The sequence below is a fragment of the Rhinatrema bivittatum genome, chromosome 1, assembly GCF_901001135.1.
Source record: "Rhinatrema bivittatum chromosome 1, aRhiBiv1.1, whole genome shotgun sequence".
Lineage (NCBI taxonomy): Eukaryota > Metazoa > Chordata > Amphibia > Gymnophiona > Rhinatrematidae > Rhinatrema > Rhinatrema bivittatum.
Window position 1 is genome coordinate 460434281 of NC_042615.1, and position 20734 is coordinate 460455014.

A 20734-nucleotide genomic window follows, 5' to 3' on the forward strand; every position below is an offset into this window, starting at 1 on the left:
ATGGGCCTGGTCCCCGACACAGGCCCGACATCGATGCGTCAGATGAACAGTGCGCGCTGGTCAGAGCTGTGCATGGGCAACTGGTTCATGGGCCAGGCACCGAAGTACAACAGCTAGTTACTAGCTCAGGCTCTGCACACCCTCTCTCTCCCAGGGAGACTGCATGGCCAAGGCTGGCAAGCAGGAGGGGAGGCAACATCATCCAGGCTCCTGCCCATGGAAGCTAGTTCCTTGAGATGTGGGGAGGATGAGCTCTCCCCTCACAGAAATGGCATGGTCCTCGATCCTTCCACCATCTGAATCCATCGATGCCAATCGATCGGTGAACCGCCATGGAACTCCAGCCTGGGTAGAACTCAGGCGAGTCCCCAGACTCAGCAGCCAACATGGATCAGATGGACTGCATAAGTCAGTCCTGTCAGCACCGTGGAAAAAATAGACAGAGCAAGGAGAGGACACAGATATAAAAACTGCAGAAGCATTTTAAATTTTTTTTTTTTAGTAACAGACTCTGCCAGACTGCTCAGGGAAAAGCCCACCATGCGGCCTGTATGAATATGGTCAGTACAAGAGACGTCAGAGCTGAGAAAATGAAACTTAAGAAAACTGATTTCCTGGAAACTAACAGCAAGTGTAAATGGCAGAAAAAACACCCTAGTAACAAGGCACATATACATGCACAAATTTACTAATTGGACAAGGGATAAGGGGTGGGTAAACGCAGACACCTGTTGATTGGCTGAAGGTAAACCTTTATAACGCTATGCACTAGCAGTAGAGCACTGAGTAGGTTTGAGCTTGCACCATTTGCTTTGTAAAGCTTGCTACTTCTGAAGAAACCACGCCTTTCTTCATAATAAACTTCACTGTTTGACTTTTAAAGATGGTCTTTATCAGTCTTACTTTATCCGAGGTTTATTCAGGCCAGAAGACAGCTAGAAAGAAGGAAAAATAGAAGAATAAACTACTTTAAGAGAAAAGGGAAGAAAACAGCTGCAGCTCTAAAAAAAATCACTTATAAAAACTGCGAGAAGAGAGCAAAGCTGAATACCATGAGCACACGGCTTCCGCAACCGCAAGGCTCTGTGGAAAACGAGAGACTGAGGGACTCTGCCTAGGGGGCAGGGTGATGACTACAGCTGCACATGCTCAATAGGGCATGCTGAAAGCTCTAGATTCTTTGAGATCACAGTTCTGTGTCAGGCTTCATCCAATGATGTCACCCATGTGTGAAGACTACCATCCTGCTTATCCTAGGAGAACTCCACGTCACAGCCTTGCAGATCTCCTCCACGGGAACTGCTCGTAAGTGGGCCAGCGAAGTTGCCATGGCTCTGACAGAATAGCCTTGACATGACCCTCAAGATGCAGTTCCCCTTATGCATAACAGAAGGAGAAGCAATCTGCTAGCCAACTGGATAGTGTCTGTTTGGCAACAGCAACTCCCAATCTATTCCTGTCCAAAGAAATGAAAAGTTGGGTGGACTGTTTATGGGCTTCTGCCTGCTCCAGATAGAAGCTAAGACTCTCTTGTAATCCAAACCGGGCTGAACTCTTTCGCCCTGGTGCAAATGGGGCCTGGGAAACAAATGTTGGCAGGATGATTAACTGCTTAAGATGGAAATCCATTACCAGCGTAGGCAGGATCCTAGGATGCATACACAAGACCACCATGTCATGAAAGAACTTAATATAAGGTGGATAAGTCACTAAGGCCTGGAGCTCACTGATCCTGCACGCTGAAGTGACTGCCACCAAAAATATTACTTTCCAGGTCAGGTATTTCAAGTCACAGGAGCGTAGCGAGCTCAAAGAAAGCTTTCATCAGCTGAGCCAATACCATGTTTAGGTCCCAAGACACAGCGGGAGGCCTTAGGGGAGGCATCAATTGAAGCAGGCCCCGCATGAAACATACAACTATAGGCTGTACAGAGATGGCATGCGCCAATTGCACTAAGATGAATCCTTACATAGTTGGTTTTTAAGCCAGCCTCCGAAAAGTGTAGAAGGTAGTCAAGCAGGTTTTGTGTGGGGCAGGAGAACGGATCTAGGGCCTTCTGCTCTCACCACCTCCACTTCAGTCTGTAAGACTTTCTAGTGAAAGGATTTCTGGAAGCCACAAGGACCAGAGATACATCCTCAGAAAGATCAAAAGGCTGCAGGATTAACTTTTCACATCCAGGCTGTGAGAGACAGGACATAGAGGTTGGGATGCCGCAGCCTGCCCTGATCTTGCTTGATGAAATCAGAGGAGGTCCCTAGATTGATCGGGTTTCCGGATGGACAATTCCCACAGAAGTGGAACCCAGACCTGTCTCAGCCAATGAGAAGCTATGAGGATCATAGTCTCTCTGTCTTCGTGAAGTTTCAAGAGAGTCTTCACCACTAACAGAATCGGAGGATAAGCATACAGAAGATCCTTGGTCCAATGACGGGCGAAGGCATTGAGGCTGATTTGCTGTCTGACCTGGACAGAAGCAGAACAGAGGTACTTTCCTGTTGCAGAAGGATGCAAACAGATCTACGTCTGGGCTCCCCCAGAGGGGAAAAAACTAATTCGCTACCACCTGATCCAGGGACCACTCATGGGGTCTGAAGGCTCAGCTCAGCCTGTCCGCCATTACGTTCTCCATTCTGGCTGGGTATCTGGCCCTGAGCACCATCCTTTGGGCTAGGGCCCAGGACCAGATATGGACCGCTTCCAGACATAGGAGGTATGATCCCTTGCCTCCCTGCTTGTTGATATACCACATAGCTACTTGATTGTTGGTCTCGATCAGGACAATTTTGTTGGACAGCTGATCTCTGAAAGCCTACAGCATGTACCTGATCACCTGAAGCTCCAGGAAGTTGATGTGACATCATATTTCCCGGGCAGACCATAGGCCCTGGGTGTGGAGCCCCTCTACATGAGCTCTCCACCCCAGGTTCCATGATTAGGACAATTCGAGAAAACCCACCACGGAGTATTTTGGGTATGAGCCTGGAAGCTCTGGGTGGCCTCACGTCACTGCAAGGCTCTGTGCATGTGTAAGTGTGCCAAAAGAGTGACATGGACAGTTTCAACATGTGCCAGGCTGATACCTGCTGGCTGTGTTGCACCTCTGTCGCAATGGTCACCAGAGCGACAGCCCTCTGGAGTGGCAGAAAGGCCCTGGTTTCAGCTGGGTCTAGCAGGGTTCTGACAAAGTTCAATTGAGGTGACAGACTGAGAAGGGACTTTGTGTAGTTGAGAACGAACCCTAGTGATTCCAACACCCGAATGGTCAAGCGCATGGACCAGATGGACCCTGCCTGAGACGTATTCTTGACCAGCCAATCATCCAGATACGGGAAAACACACTGCCACCACGGCCAGGCAGTGTGTGAAGACTTGTGGGCAGACAAATCCAAATAGCAACACATGGTACTGGAAGTGCTATTTCCCTTCCACAAATCGGAGATACTTCCTGTGACTTGGGAAGATCTCAATGCAAGTGTATGCATCCTTTAAATCGAGGAAGCATAGCCAATTCCCTTTTTGCAGGAGGGGAATCAGGGTATCCAAGGAAACAGTCTTGAACTTTTATTTTTAAGAAACCTATTCAAGACCCTTAGGTCTAGGGTGGGATGGAGTCCTCCTGTCCTATTTGGAATCAGGAAGTATTGAGAGTAGAATCCCTGCACTCTTTGCCTTGGTGAGACAGGTTCAAACACTCTGGACATTAAGAGGGTAGAGAACTCCCATAACAGTGCCTCAGGGATCTGTATTGGGACCTTTACTTTTCAATATATTTATAAATGATCTGGAAAGAAATACGACGAGTGAGATAATCAAATTTGCAGATATAAAATTGTTCAGAGTAGTTAAATCACAAGCAGATTGTGATAAATTGCAGGAAGACCTTGTGAGACTGGAAAATTGGGCATCCAAATGGCAGATGAAATTTAATGTGGATATGTGCAAGGTGATGCATATAGGGAAAAATAACCCATGCTATAGTTACACAATGTTAGGTTCCATATTAGGTGCTACAACCCAAGAAAGAGATCTAGGCGTCATAGTGGATAACACATTGAAATCGTTGGTTTCAGTGTGCTGCGGCAGTCAAAAAGTAAACAGAATGTTGGGAATTATTAGAAAGGGAATGGTGAATAAAACGGAAAATGTCATAATGCCTCTGTATCGCTCCATGGTGAGACCGCACCTTGAATACTGTGTACAATTCTGGTCGCCACATCTCAAAAAAGATATAATTGCGATGGAGAAGGTACAGAGAAGGGCTACCAAAATGATAAGGGGAATGGAACAGCTCCCCTATGAGGAAAGACTAAAGAGGTTAGGACTTTTCAGCTTGGAGAAGAGACAGCTGAGGGGGGATATGATAGAGGTGTTTAAAATCATGAGAGGTCTAGAACGGGTAGATGTGAATCGGTTATTTACTCTTTCGGATAATAGAAAGACTAGGGGGCACTCCATGAAGTTAGCATGTGGCACATTTAAAACTAATCGGAGAAAGTTCTTTTTCACTCAACGCACAATTAAACTCTGGAATTTGTTGCCAGAGGATGTGGTTAGTGCAGTTAGTATAACTGTGTTTAAAAAAGGATTGGATAAGTTCTTGGAGGAGCAGTCCATTACCTGCTATTAATTAAGTTGACTTAGAAAATAGCCACTGCTATTACTAGCAACGGTAACATGGAATGGACTTAATTTTGGGGTACTTGCCAGGTTCTTATGGCCTGGATTGGCCACTGTTGGAAACAGGATGCTGGGCTTGATGGACCCTTGGGCTGACCCAGTATGGCATGTTCTTATGTTCTTAACAGTATTTCCTGATGCACTATTGGCCCCCAAAATGGGCACGGAGGAGAGCTCCCCACTCCAGAGTGGTTGCATCTGTGATTAGGACAATTTGGGAAGGGGGATTTTGGAAAGATATTCCCTGTTCTAAATTCGAGAGAACCTGCCACCAGGACAAAGAATCCCAGAAAGACAGAGTGATTCGGATGCGAGCCTGGAAGCTTTGGGTGGCCTGATGCCACTAAGACCTCAAGATCCATTGGGTTCTGCACATGTGTAAGCGTGCCAAGGAAGTAACATGGTCGGTTGCGGCCATGTGGCCCAACAGCCTCAACATATGCTGAGCTGACATCTGCTGGATCTATTGAATCACCACCGCTGTGGATGCCAAGCTGACCACCCTGGATCGCGACAGGAAGGCTCCTGTCTGAGCCATGTCTAGCAGGCTCCTAAGAAGTCCAATCGAGGTGATGGGTTGAGATGGGACTTCGGATAGTTGATGACAAACGTTAGTGACTCCAAAACCTGGATGGTCAGATGCATGGACCGATTGACCCCTGCCTGAGAGGTACTCTTGACCGGCCAATTGTCCAAGTAAGGGAAAACATGCACTTCCAACCTGCGGAGGTGCGCCCCCACCATCGCGAAGCATTTTGTAAAGACACGTGGGGTTGACGCTAGCCCAAACGGCAACACTCTATACTGAAAGTGCTGTTTTCCCACCACGAATCTGAAATACCTCGTGACTTGGAAGATCTTGATGTGAGTGTATGCGTCCTTTAGGTCAAGGGAGCATAGCCAGTCCTCTTTTTACAAATAGGGGATCAAGGTGCCCAGGGAAATCATCTTAAACTTTTCTTTTCTTACAAACTTGTTCAAGGCACTCAGATCTAGGATGAGACGGAGACGTCCTGTTCTCTTTGGAATCAAGAAATACATGGAGTAGAATCCATGCCCTTTTTGCCCCGGTGGTACAGGTGGCCATTAAGAGGGAGGCGAAGTCCATTTGTAGCACTTCCTGATGAGTTACTGGCCCAAAGATGGGCTGGAGGGCAATTTGGTGGGATACCCAATACATCTGGTGGACGATGGGTAAAACCCACTGATCCGAGGTTACACTAGCTAATCGGTTTGCAAGGAACCGCAGCCTGCCCCCGACCAGAGGATCCATCATCCTGGGTACAGGCAACTGGTTTATGCTCCCTATGGCTTAGTCAGAAAACCCTGTGCCCTTAGTTAACTGAGGAGCCAGTTGGGGCTTGGGAGCTCTCTCCTGTCTGGAACGGCCGAGGGAGCTCTGTTGGTGTGTACAGGATTGAGAAGGCGGAGGATAGTGCTTCCTTTGGTAAAAGAAAGACTTCCTGTCTCGATGGCCTCCTGGATGAGGACGACATGTCCGGAGTGCTGGTGGAGCGCTGCTGAAGGGTTTCATGATGGACTCGGAGTTGGGTCACAGCATCCTTCACTCTATCTCAGAAGAGATTCTCTCCAGTGCACAGCACATCAGCGAATCGTTCCTGCACCTCTGGTCTGAGATCCAAGGCCTGCAGCCATGCCAGACTGCAGGCGCTGATTCCCACTGCAGAGACCCTAGATGCTGTTTTGAAAACATCATAGGTGGCATGGACCTCATGTTTTCCACACTCCAATCCCTTGTGCACCAGTGACTTGAGGGTGTCTTGCTGCTTTTGAGGTAGCTGCTCAGCTACCTCCTGCACCTGCTTCCAGATGTTCCACAAGCATTGGCTTATGTAGAGCTGGTAGGCAGCGATGCAGGCAATAAGAATGGCACCTTGGAACACCTTCCTCCCAACAGCGTCCAACACTCTGTGTTCCTTCCTTGGGGGCACCGAGGAGTGGGTCCGAGAGTGCTTGGCCTCCTGAGGGCGGATTCGACCACCACCAATTAGTGGGGCAGCTGACGCTTATAGAATCTGGCAGCCTTCTGGATGAGGTAAATCCCGTCCACCTTCTTATTCATGGGAGGCACAGTGAGATGTTGTTCCCACATCCTCAGCAGTAACTCCGTAAGGATCTCGTGTACTGGGACCGCCATGATCTCCTTAGTCGGCTCCATGAACTGAAGAACCTCAAGCATTTTGTGCCTGGCACCTACTTCAGTCAAAAGCTGGAACAGGATGGCCTCCAACATCACCCTGATGAACTTTGTAAAGATCAGGTCCTCAGGCGGGGACCTCCTTCGCTGCTCTGGAGAAGGGTCTGATGGGAGACCCTCCAATTCCTCTGAGGATTCCATCTGATCATCCTCCCAGGGGTCATAGGGACCCTCATCCTCACTGTATATCCACAGAGGGTGGAGTCCTAGGTGCTTGGCTAAAGTCCAGAGGTGAAGGCACCAATGGAACTGGTCAGTGCCTGGGATACCCAGTGTCTTCAGGGTCTGGGAAACAAGGGCTGGTAATTCATCCTTGTGGAAGAAGCGAAGCATGGTTCGGTATGGTTCCATCCCTAGAGGGATTTCTCCTTCCAGGGAGTCGCTCTCGCCCTCAGATGAGTCTGGAACTGAGATAGGGTGGCTCTTGGTTAGGCGAGCCATATCTCGAGATGTCCGGGTAGTGCCGGGAGGATCCTGAGCATCCAGGCGGTGTTGAGCCTGGTGCACAGCAGGGGCTGGTTGTGCTTGAACGAAGGTTTGCAGCCCTCTAAAGAATTCCACCCAGGAGAAGGTTCCTGGGTCCATGTTGATCCCCGGGGTGGTTAGAGTAAGTGCCCCCGAAGTGGCCTCCTATGGCGGAGCCGAGCCGGAGATACATAGGTCCGGGGTACAATCATCAGTAGTTCCGGACCCCTCTCCCGACTATAGGGGGCCAGGTTTAGGTTCCCTTTGAGCTTCATGGCACTGCTGGCACATGAGGGCCTCCAATTCTGATTGTGCCACTCTTATGCGGCAGGCTGAGCAGAGGGAGGGGCCTTTGGCCTTCTTGGTCGGTTGTGCCATGTTTGTGCGCGTGGGAAACCTCACGGTGGCTGCGCGTGTAGTTATGCGCATGGGGGCGGTTAGTTATGCGCGCCGGGTGCGCCTCGTTGCGTATGGCAACATTGGGCGTGCGCAAATTAGGTGCGTTGGTCGACTGACCTGCCCCGCGCCGAATGAGAGGGGAATATGGCACCGACGATCACGCTTACAAAATGGTGCGCGCCCCCCCGGAGGGTCTCCACTTGTGTGGGCCCTTGCACCGGATCGGGGCGCAGCCGACCCGGGGCTGCTCAACCCTATCGGTGCCCTTTAAACCTCGCTGGGAAAAATGCTCGATACAGCTGTTCGAGCTCTGGAGACCAGAGACTTAGATTAAAAGGTTTCTACCTTACCTGGTCTCGACACTTACCGATTGCATGCCGGGCGGTCTCCAGCTGCGGTGAGTGAGGGAAATACCTTCACTTCAGCGCTCGAATCTGCACCTGCTGCCTTTAAGCCACCCGGAGGGGCTAAGTCCATGCCGGGATTCGGCTGCCGGACCAAGATTTACCTCTGAGGGATCTCAGAACTCACCTCAGGAATTCTCGACTGGGGGAGGGACCCTTAGGTATCACCGCAGGAGAAGCGGGGCTCAATCTTCCTTAGGTACATTTTCTTCTTCTTTGTTTTAAATTGTTACACTATTCTAGTTTGTGGAATAGTGTCCGCATCTGCTGGGAGACGGAAAATACTGAAGAGCTAAGCTTCCTGCACGGGTATATGTAGAGTGACGTCAGATTGAAATCTGACTCCATCTCCCATCTGCTAGCAGAAGAGTACAATACCCATTGGTCCTGAGTCCATCTGGCTACACGCTAGGAAAGTTACTATAGAGGTAGTTCTTATAGCCCCTACAAAGCAGACGGGAGAGAAGGAGAAGGGAAGGGATATGCAAAACTCTCTATCCAGTAACGTCTATTGACTAACTCCTTACAGCTTGAGCCAAGGTTCCTGGAATTAGTCTCTAGCTCTGCTGCTCAGGGAGGTTGCCTGCATTAAAAGTTACCTGTAAGCTCATGGGTCATGGCCTTAAAGTCAGAGGGCCAGGGATTAAGGGGAGGGAAAAGCTCCAAGTTGCAGCCCTATGGTACCTTTGTTTCACCCCTCCCATCCCTCTCAACCAGGCCACAGGCATACCGTGAGTCAGCAGAAAAACTGTTGCTCTATTTAAGGTTTCACTTACATATTTGCCCATTCTTTCTCCTCTAGATACTTACATCTCTTCACAACAGTTAGACATTTTTTCTATTGTTGTAGTATCCTGTTAAAGAAAATAAAAACAAGAAACAATGCATCAGAAACATTTCTCTCAAATTTAGGCTAATTTCATTTGGTGTTGGGGGAGGGCAAAGAAAAAGAACCTTTTATGAAGTATTGCAATAACTGGACTATAGCCATGTTCTTTATAAAAGGAGTAGAATTAATGAAGACAACCATTTTACAATATAGTCACAAACCCTTTATATAGTGCAAGCAATCATTCTGCAGATTCATTAAGTTGAGCATTTGCATTCTTCTGTTGTAGTTAATACTAAACAAGTTATAGAGGCTTGATTATAACTATAAAATTATGTGTGCTTTGTGTGTTCAGATAAGTATTCTACTAAGCACTAAATGCTTGCAACGATGCAATACTTCCAAAGACTCTTTTCACTCAAAATGGACTCATCAGAATCATTTTACAAAGTATTAATTGTACTTTTACAGAATAGGTTTATTTAAAAAAAAAATTTAAAAAAAAAGACAAAAACCCCCACTGTGATTTAATAAGTAATTTTTGCCAGCAGTAAAAATACTTTTAAAAGTAAATTTTCTTTAAATGAGATGACAAGAAAAGCTTTAGATTTTATGGTCTGTTCCAAAAATATTAAAATGCTAACAGCGCCATCTATAGGATATTGACAGTGGTTTCTAAGGCCCACAGAATATTGCAAACACTGTAAACCTAAGCAGTGTTTCAGGGAAAGCAGAAGAGACTGCAAAAATGTCAATGCTGTCTCTTTGAAGGAGTTTGGGCCCAAAACTTCAACTCCCCCCAACATCTCAAATGCCCCCATTTTTTGCTCTTACCAAGTCTTCCTCTGAAGAGATGCTAAATATTGGCATGAACATTCATAATGTCCACTAGGGTGGATACTATCCTTGCAATACTACAGGTACCAAACAAAAATGGTAACAACTGAGCATTATTTTGTCAGTGGCTAGTATTTCCTAGAGACATTTTGCCACAAAGTACATATGAACTTAATCATGCTCTCATAACAAAAATATAAACCACACAATCCCAGGCTAGGCTGTGAGCAAACTGTTTCTCTTCAAAAGAGAAACTCTGCGTTACAACAATGGTTCAGGTTACATTATTATGTAGCAGACTGTGACCATGTCACATCTATTACTTATTTGATTTATATTCCACCTTTAAAGCAGATTACATTCAGGTACTGTAGGTGTTTCCATGTCCCTACAGGTTTCACTATCTAACAGGACGATGCAATAAAGTGTGCCCTGCCTAGCACACAGGTTTATTTACGGTTGGACACGCATTTTGGGTGCACAATCACAGCTTCCGATGCGGTTTAAGGAGCTTAGCGTGTCCATAACTCGTGCACTAACAAACACTTACTGGATAGCATCTATCGCATTTAAATTCCATATAAATGAAAGATTAGCTATTACCCTCCATTGCAAGAAAGTGCGCCCAAAAGCTGGCTGCTCAATGCACATTTTTGTAATGTACGAAATTTAGCTCCAGCTTAGTCTTTGGAGTAAAGTTTACTCATGATCTAGCAGTCAAGGCTGGTGAAGGCTTTCTAGACATTTACAAGACGGTTTTTCTGTACTTCCTTATTCTGCTGAGTTATCTCTTGCAAGCGAGAATATGGACAGTCAGGGAAGAAAGAGAAAGGTCTATCGGGGAAGAGAACAATCAAGATAGGAGAGAGGACCATGCGGCACAGACTACAGTCATAGGGGCCGATGCAATATAACCCGCAGTTGGACACGGGTTGTAGAGGCGCTAACTAATCCCCTCATGCAATCAGCCCCTATACTGTCACATGTCAGTGAAAGGACCAATCCCCTTTCAGGATAGCCTTCTGAAAGGAGATTGGTCCTTTCACTGACATGTGACAGTAAAGAGACCAATCCGCAATAAGTGAAGGAGTGAATAAGTTAATATTAAGTGCCCGACACTCCTGGTGCCGGTAGTCAGGTTGGGAGAATGGACGGACAGCCACCGACAGCAGACCTCTCTCCGGCTTGCGCTGTCAAGGAAGCGCTAGGGGCGCCCAATTGCCCCAGTGCCTCCTCGACAGCGTGAGCCCTAATTTAAATATTGCATCGCGCCCCCAGGAGAGGTGCCTGGGGGCGCGTTAGGAAAGCGGGCGCTGAATACACAGCACCCGCTTTCAGCGCAAGTTTTTTGCATCGGCCCTATAATCTGGAAACTCTGCAGGTAGTGTATATTTCAACTGCAGACAACACTCCTCGGATTGCCAGAGACTGATGTGGCACGAAGGTATCGTTTAAACTCAAGGGAAATTTTGTACCTTTATGAGGGCCTGAGTAATGAGAGACCCCCTCATGTCTCGCTATACCTGGGTTGGTGAAACTGCTCAGTGCTTTATGTTTTTTTGCCACTGGAAGTTTCCAAAATATAGTTGGCCAGATGGCCCAGTCCTTATTCTCGAGGCACTTTGGTCAAGTACTACAGGCAATGATGAAACACAAGGACTACGTCAAATACTCAGAGCAGCATGGGTTTTATGACATTGCTGGAATGCCAAATAAGATTGGCGCTATAGATTGCACCCATATCACTCTCACTGATCTGTCGGAGCAGGAAATGGCATTCCGCAACAGGAAACATTTCTATTCAATGAACGTCCAGGTCATGTGCAACGCGCATCTTAAGATTCTGAGCGTCGTCTCAAGGTTTCCTGAAAGCTGCCACAATTTGTACATCTTCTCCCACTCCGCGCCCGGCTGTGATTGTGCTGAGGGAAAATATGATGATGGCAGGTTGCTTGAAAGTTTGAAACTCTACTTGGAGGGTCAGTAATGTGGATGGGGAATGGGGGAGTGACAGCTACTTATAGCAATGCTTTGGCAAGCTGATGTGTGTAGGATGTAAAATGGAAAAATAATGAATGTCAATTGCGCATGGTTTGTGCCCTGAGGGTAAATGTGCCGACAATGTATGTTGAGAATCCTGGAGGATATGGTGGAAGTAGTGTATATGATGAATTTGTACCTTTTTTGTTATGCCATTTCGTTTTCCCCTTTTATAGGTGATGTAAGCTATGGATGTAAGGCATGGTTGCTTACCCCGCTCCTGGGTCCGCATACTGCTGCGGCTAGACGATACAATGAGGCACATACAAGCACTAGGTCTGTCATCGAGAAGACATTTGGCTTGCTGAAAAACCATTTTAGGTGCTTGGACCAGTCTGGCAGTGCACTGCAGTACAGTCCGGAGAAAGTGGTATGCATAGTCATGGTCTGCTGTACACTACACAATATTGCTTTGTGGTTTGGCATGGAAAATGAACTCACAAATGCCCTGGAGCAAGATCCACCCATGCATCCGGCAACAGAGATGGACACTACCGTGAAGGGCCATGAGGTTCATCGAAAACTCATCACTGACTACTTCTCATGTAAGTTTTAAAGTCTGCTAGCAATTACCCCTCTGCCCAGTTATTTTACTTGACAGGAATAAGGAAAAAGGAAGATGTTTTGCCTGCAGTTGAGCAACCATTTCCTTGTGCTTTATTTTAGGATTCTATAATATGAGGTCGCTGGATGGAATGGACTCATTTGCCTGTTTTCATTTGTGCTTTTATGTGTTCTTTAATTAATCGATAAAAAATTAAATAGTTTTAAATAACAGAATCCATCAGTTGGTCATGTGGCACAAAGTTGTATGTGATCTCTATGTTCATCTCGCTCATCCATTCCACCCTCACAACCCTTCACCTCCTCACAAGCCCACTGTTAAAGGTGTGCATCCTCTCAGCCCCTCATCAAAGGTGTGTAGCCCCTCACCCCCTCGCAATCCCCCGTCAAAGGTGTGCCTCAGTGCGATTGCTGCTCTCAGGCCCCCTCCATCACTCCACTCATCGCCCCACCATTTCATCAATGCCTGGGGTCCTGGAGCTCCAGACTCTCACTACAGCACCACCTTACATAGAAGTCCAATGTCTATGGGCCCTGCATACATGTGCCTGCAAATGCACACATGGACGCACATACATGGCCTTTTGACTGTACATAAGGGATGCACAGTACTTGAGCCCTGCAACCGCACATAACAGACACACAAGACATGGACACACAGTTTCTATGTCAGTGGATGCCCAGGTAATGGAGGGCACACACCTCTCTTGCACGGCCATATCCCGACATCCATTTTGTGCGGGGCCATTGCTACTGCAGCCATGCCAAGGGGACGGATGCCCAGTTTTTCAGAGGGTGATGTACGCCTCCTGTCGGAGCTCATTATTGCAAATGAGCGGCAACTGTACTTCTAGCCTGGGAGGAGGTGTAACGAAGACCGGGCAGATGTTGCTTGGAAGGTCCACAGGCAGAAGTTTAATGTGCAGGACTCCTTCCCCCAGGATGTAAGTGCTGGTGATCAATACAAGAGGGTATAGTAGAGTGAGTGGACGAACAAATACGCTGTTTGGGAGTGGGGGACTAGGAGAGCAGGCTCGTTCTCATATTTAAAGCGTTTTTTTCACCCTTTGTATCTTCCAGGTTGAAGCACTAAACAAGCAGGAACTGAAACTGTGCCACAAACAGTGGGAGTGGCATCAGGATGTGCGTGCTGAACTCGGGGAGCAGAAAGGTAAGTTATAGTCACACAAACTTTCCCTTAGAAAATTGGTGTACCATAATTACTATATCACTGACGCGGTCCAAAAGCAAGGTTTAGAGGATGGGAATGAAGAGAAGACCCATGGGAATGGCTTGCTGAAATGGTGGCTACTACCTGGAGATTACTACCCTTAATTCAATAAGTCTTCACACGGTTAATGCAACTCCAACATTGCTCTCTGCTTCAATGGCAAGGGGAAATGTGTAGAAGAGGATTTGCAATTAGATAACAACCAATAAGGACTTAACTACACAGTGCAGGTAAACAAATAAGCATAGGGGTAGCTTGCTTATTGTGGCGGTTACTACCCTAAACCAATTAAGCCTGATACTTCACTTTGAATGCATAAACAGTGTTGCTCTCTGCTTCAACGGCAGGGGGAAATGTGGAAAAGAGGATTTACATTCAATCAATATCCAACAAGGCATTGATCTGTGCAGTCTGGGTAAACAAGCATCGGAGTAACTTGCTTGATGCGGCAGTTACCACCCTTAACCATTAAGCCTTATGCTTCATCTTGGATGCAACTCCAACATTACTCCTTGCATCAACGGCAGGGAGTGGCAGGAAACTTGAATCAAACGGTTACCAACAAGGGCCCTGAACTTGGTGGTCAGTGAAACAGATAAATATGGGAAAATAAGTGTGGGAGCTTGCTGGGCAGACTGGATGGGCCATTTGGTCTTTTTCTGCTGTCATTTCTATGTTTACCATGGTCTCGCCCAGCACTTTCGGTATTGCTATGTCAAGATAAGGTACTAGGGAGAGAGGGAAGGAAGAGTTTGAGTTGGGGGTTGAAGGAGGAGGGGGAAGAAGAGTGAGAAAGGCAGAGGAGTGGTCATTGTTGGAACATTTTGTCGGTCCATGAGGACATGGGCTGGGGGCAGAGGAAGTGGAGCTGAGGCTGGGCCAGCACCTCGCACTTGAGGTTTGAGCAGCTCATAACAAAATATGTTCTGATTCTGTTGTGGCAATTTTGATGTATTTTTATTCCTCCACACCCCACCCCATCAGGGGAATTTGCTGACTGGAGGATAGCTAATGTAACCCCCATATTTAAAAAGGGCTCCAGGGGAGATCCGGGAAATTACAGACCGGTTAGCCTGACTTCAGTGCCAGGAAAAACAGTGGAAAGTGTTCTAAGCATCAAAATCACAGAACATATAGAAAGACATGGTTTAATGGAACAAAGTCAGCATGGCTTTACCCAAGGCAAGTCTTGCTCACAAATCTGCTTCACTTTTTTGAAGGAGTTAATAAACATGTGGATAAAGGTGAACCGGTAGATGTAGAGTACTTGGATTTTCAGAAGGCTTTTGACAAAGTTCCTCATGAGAGGCTTCTAGGAAAAGTAAAAAGTCATGGGGTAGGTGGCGATGTCCTTTCGTGGATTACAAACTGGCTAAAAGACAGGAAACAGAGAGTAGGATTAAATGGACAATTTTCTCAGTGGAAGGGAGTGGGCAGTGGAGTGCCTCAGGGATTTGTACTGGGACCCTTACTTTTCAATATATTTATAAATGATCTGGAAAGAAATATGACGAGTGATGTAATCAAATTTGCAGATGATACAAAATTGTTCAGAGTAGTTAAATCACAAGCAGATTGTGATAAATTGCAGGAAGACCTTGTGAGGCTGGAAAATTGGGCATCTAAATGGCAGATGAAATTTAATGTGGACAAGTGCAAGGTGATGCATATAGGGAAAAATAACCCATGCTATAGTTACACAATGTTAGGTTCCATATTAGGTGCTACTACTCAAGAAAGAGATCTAGGCGTCATAGTGGATAACAAATTGAAATCATCGGTTCAGTGTGCTGCGGCAGTCAAAAAAGCAAACAGAATGTTGGGAATTATTAGGAAGGGAATGGTGAATAAAACGGAAAATGTCATAATGCCTCTGTATCGCTCCATGGTGAGACCGCACCTTGAATATTGTGTACAATTCTGGTCGCCGCATCTCAAAAAATATATAATTGTGATGGAGAAGGTACAGAGAAGGGCTACCAAAATGATAAAGGGAATGGAACAGCTCCCCTATGAGGAAAGACTAAAGAGGTTAGGACTTTTCAGCTTGGAGAAGAGATGGCTGAGGGGGGATATGATAGAGGTGTTTAAAATCATGAGAGGTCTAGAACGGGTAGATGTGAATCGTTTTTTTTACTCTTTTGGATAATAGAAAGACTAGGGGGCACTCCATGAAGTTAGCATGTGGCACATTTAAAACTAATCGGAGAAAGTTCTTTTTCACTCAACGCATAATTAAACTCTGGAATTTGTTGCCAGAGGATGTGGTTAGTGCAGTTAGTATAGCTGTGTTTAAAAAAGGATTGGATAAGTTCTTGGACGAGAAGTCCATTACCTGCTATTAATTAAGTTGACTTAGATAATAACCACCACTATTACTAGCAACGGTAACCTGGAATAGACTTAGTTTTTGGGTACTTGCCAGGTTCTTATGGCCTGGATTGGCCACTGTTGGAAACAGGAACCTGGGCTTGATGGACCCTTGGTTTGACCCAGTATGGCATGTTCTTATGTTCTCTGTGTTTTCAGAGAGCACCACCAAATCTTCCTCGGAGGAAGAGATAGAGGGGGCCCACCTCAGCAACATCAGATGATGCCACTTCCAGCCACCCAGTGGCCTTCACAACCACCAGTGGCACAGGCGCCACCACCACAGGCAACAGCACTACCAGTGGCCCAGGCACTACCACCACTGGCAGTGCACCGCCACTACCCCCCACTGGGACTGGCCCCATGCCAGCAGCACAGGCTCCACTGGCACATAATGGATGGCCCCCCATCAGCTGGGTGTCCCTCTTCCCCAGCCATCCCTCTCCCAGCTGGAAGCCAGAAACCCAGCTTGCTCCCCCCATTATTCCCTCCCCCCTCCAGAGTCCCTGGACATTGAGAATGAAGAAGTGGACATCTATTTAGATTATGTATCCTTTGATGATGCCCCAGATGTGGCCCTGTTGCTTCTGCAGCAGCAACAGAAGGGTGCCAGGAGGGAGGAATGCCTGCTCCCACTGGGGAACACTGACACTGTGATGGCTAGTCTAGAGCGGCAGAGTAACACTCTGGCCGCCATGGAAGGACGTCTAAGAGGGCTGAGGGCCAGCATGGAGCAGCTGGTCAATGGCCAGGAATGAGCGACAGAGCTGCTGGCAGCAATGTCCGCAGCTCCATCAGTCTTGGTGATGGCCCAGCCATGACCACGTTGGCTACCAGCCCGCTAGCTGTCCACACCCCTTCTCAATTCCTTTGGGCCCACTTCCCATCCCCTTTTATTTTTATTAAATAATTTTTATTTTTTTTATTATTGTGCAAACCACTGTTTATTTGAAAAACAAGTTTAATTTCTTATTTATTTTTGTAAATAAAAATTCTTTTTGATCCTTTAAATGGTTTCGAATTTGCTGTCTTCACATCAAGGTGGCTGGCCATAGTAACCCGTGAATAGGGCCTGCTCAGTGAGGCTTTCATTGCAGCATGTCAGGGAAGAAGGGATAGTTGTTCCTTCCCCCCCATATACCAATTGCCCCTCCCTCTGTGCCATCAAATGAAGGTAACCCACCCAACCAGCCATTAGCTCCCCTCGCATGATGGCCATGGAGTTTTCTCTGAGAATGGGGTTGTTACTAGCTGTGTGCCTCAGGGATCGGGCCTTGGACCAGTTCTTTTCAACATTTTTGTGAGTGACATAATACAAATGTTGTCGGGAAAGGTTTGTCTTTTTGTAAATGATATCAAAATCTGTAATAGGGTAGACAGCCAGGAAGCAGTGGAAAACATGAGGATGGATCCAGCGAAGCTCGAGTAATGGTCTAAGATCTGGCAGCTAAGATTTAATGCTAAAAAATGCAGAGTAATGCATTTAGAATGCAAAAATCCAAGGGAAAGGTAAAATATTGGGGGTGAAATTTTTCTAAGCACAAAGGAAGCGAAATCTGGGATAATTGTAGCTGATGATCTTAAGGTGGCCAAACAGGTGGATAAAGCGATAGTAAAAGTCAGACAGATGCTTGGCAGCATTGAGAGAGGAATGGTCATCAAAAAAAGGGAGGTGATAGTGCTCCTGTATAGGTCCCTGGTGAGACCTCACTTGGAATACTGTATACAGTTCTGGAGACCGCACCTTCAAAATGATATAAACAGGATGGAGCTGGTCCAGAGGGTGGTTACTAAAATGGTTAGTGGTCTTTGTTATAAAGCATACAGGAATAGACTTAAAGATCTAAACATTTACACCCTAAAGGATAGGTGAAATAGGGGAGATATGAGCGAGATATTCAAATATCTTAAAAGTTTCCATGCACAGGAAGTGAGCTTTTTCAATGAAAAGGAAGCTCTATGAGAGGCATGAGATAAGGTTCAATGGAGGTAGACTCAGGAATAATCTTAGGAACCTCTAGGGAAGATCTCTAAAGAAGTGATGAGAATTATAATGCTACATTAATTGGACAGATGGGCAGACTGGATGGGACCATCGTGTGCCTGTCTCCTATTGGTGGCACCCCACCATCTGACGGCCAACCACCAACACTCCCTTCTGGTGGCCTGTTCCATGGGCAAGGATCATGTCATGCTCCCCCCCACCCCCCTCCCTAGGAAACCAGGCCCCTGGGCACAGAGAATAAGGGCATGGGCATCATGTCACATTTTATGTAAGCATGAACAACAATTTTTTACTTTTCAGCTTTTATTTTAAAATGATATAATTCATACATTGGTCAATGAAACTAAAAACCTTTATTCATAAACTAGGTAAAAGGAACTTATTAACAGCAACATCAGAAAACAGCAGCAGCTGACCGGCATCTATCACACACATGGGAAAGTGGTGGAAAAAAGATGAGAAAATTAGAAAAAGCAGAAACGAAGGATTAGAAAGATGATCAATAAGAGAAGGGGGGTGGAGGTAAATTAGAGGAAAAGGATGAGAACGAGACGGTATCCAGAATCCACCAACCCTCAAACTGCGCTACGGGAGCAGAAGTAGAGAATGGGGTAATCTTGGTTGATTTGAAGACCATGCTGTGGCTGCCTTCTTGAATAGACTGGCCAGATCCTTGAACGCCCTGGTGAGGTCAACCAGAATGCCGGCTATATTGTCCATGACAGCATCAGTCTCCCGACGCATTTCACAAAATTCAATTTCTATTGCGTGCCACTCCTCAGCCACAGCTTGGTCATGTTGCTCCTGCCGGAATATCAATTCAATTGCCAACTGTTCTCTCACGCCATCCAGGCTGATGAGGGATGGCATGACTTGCACACTCTTTACCAGCTCCATGATGGTACCATGTTCAGAAGCAACTGGTGTCTCAACATACGGAATGGGAGGTTCTTGGATGATTGCTTCCAACATAATGGTGGAAGCGTCAATGGGTTGATTCTCCTCGAGAACTGTGGCATCCACAAGGGGAGGGGGTGGGGGTGGGGGTGCAATTCACTATCCATGGGAACTGTGAACTCTGGTGTGGAAGGGTTTTGTTCTCGTTTCATGCCATCATGCACAGCTTGTGACTGTCTCCACTTCGTTATTACTGCCACCTGTTTAAAGGATAGAAGAACACAGGTTGAAGCTCTTCACCACCACAACCCCCGAGAGAATCATCAATAGGTTTTTCTCGAACGTACCTTGCCTTGCATAAGTATCCAACCATTGGTTCCATCCACCCATCAACCTCCTCGGGTTGAATAGTCGAGAGTATTAGTACATCCAAAGGGGTCAATACCAGAGCGCATGTTGGAACCCCCCCTCCCTTGTTGTGCTGTGAAACTTGTATTTTCCCTGCCTTTTCTTTCACCTTCATTTGCGTATCGTGCCAGAAGTGCTGTACCTGCTGCACTGTCCGGGTCTTCACCACAAGGGTGTGGGGATATCAACGGCAATTGAGGCCCAAATCCTCCTCTTTGTTGCCACCGAAGCCTTAGAATGAAACAACGCAGCATGGTTTTCACACATGTTCTGGCACAACTGCTCCTTCTCAGCCTCAGAGAAACATACATCGCGCATTTGCTTCTGGGGCGCAACACTGGGCCGAGCCTGCTTCCCCTACTTCTCTCTCCACCTCCACCATTTTCCTTTTTCCTTCTGTTCTTGGATCTTGCTCCTGACTCACTCTCTCACCACCTCTTTTCCCTTGGGTATTCTTTTACCCACCACTTTGGCCACATGCTTCATTTTTCCATCGGAGTAAACTCATGTATTCTTGAAAAAAGAAAAGAAACATTGTATTACCTCAGTCACAATTTTGAGTGGAAACAAAGAAAATGAGATACCTGCAATAAAAAACTTACCACTAACAATTCCAAACACAGAGCTACAGGACAGCTGTATCGAGAACCAGCTTGTCTGTTTGAGAACCTAAGAAAAAATGTAATAGACAGTTCAACACAACAACCAGAAAATAAAATGCTGTTCAAGCAAATGACACGGTTGAAAGAACAAAAAGGATTTATTAAAATATGGCGACAATGAAAGCACACAGGAAAATGAATGATGAGAAATAAACTAAACTGCAGAAAGGCCAAGGAAAAACGAGAACAGGAAAACCCATGTGCTTGAACCAAGCACATAGAAAACTGAACACTGAGAAATAAAAGCTTTTGTTGGACAAGGAAGAAACAGAAAAGATAAGAGAAAAAAAAAATCATGTGCTTGAACAAAGCCAACACACATGTAATAAATCCAACAACCATAAAAGGGTGATAGAAAAATAAGCAATTGCAAGCATTATTAATTAAAAAAAATAAATGGTTACAAACCCAACAAACGAAAAAAGTTATCAAGCAAAGCACACAGCTGAAAGAACAAATATTATAATTAATCATAAGTACCTGAAGGAGTGATTCTACCTCCAGCTACAATTGGACAGACTGAGAGGGGTCAGAGCTAAAGAATAAAATCCATTGCATTAGAGTTAGAGAACCCGCACCCAGTTTTCAGGATCTACCGGTCCCTGGTGACATGGAACCATTCCAAAAATAAGGACTGGACTCCTTCTCCCGCCAGAGGGGGAGGCCTCAAGGACATAAAAACTGGTTCAGATTTAGGCTTCTACTGCTGCTAGACCTTTGGCCA

At 46.3% G+C, this 20734-nt stretch overlaps 1 protein-coding gene across 5 annotated transcripts in view; it reads right to left on the bottom strand.

Annotated features, from left to right (window-relative positions):
• Positions 1-8959: 8959 nt before the first annotated feature.
• The window catches only part of LOC115093656 (probable palmitoyltransferase ZDHHC21), a 100045-nt gene continuing 88270 nt past the window's right edge, over positions 8960-20734 (bottom strand). For 2 of the 5 annotated variants that reach the window (XM_029605746.1, XM_029605756.1), the window contains exon 7: positions 18350-20017. In XM_029605746.1, coding sequence (XP_029461606.1) covers positions 19853-20017 — 165 coding nt within the window. In that variant the 3' untranslated portion in view covers positions 18350-19852. Of the gene's footprint in view, positions 9022-18349; positions 20018-20734 lie in introns of those variants that run through there. The other 3 variants (XR_003857373.1, XM_029605770.1, XM_029605778.1) reach the window with 3 other exon arrangements.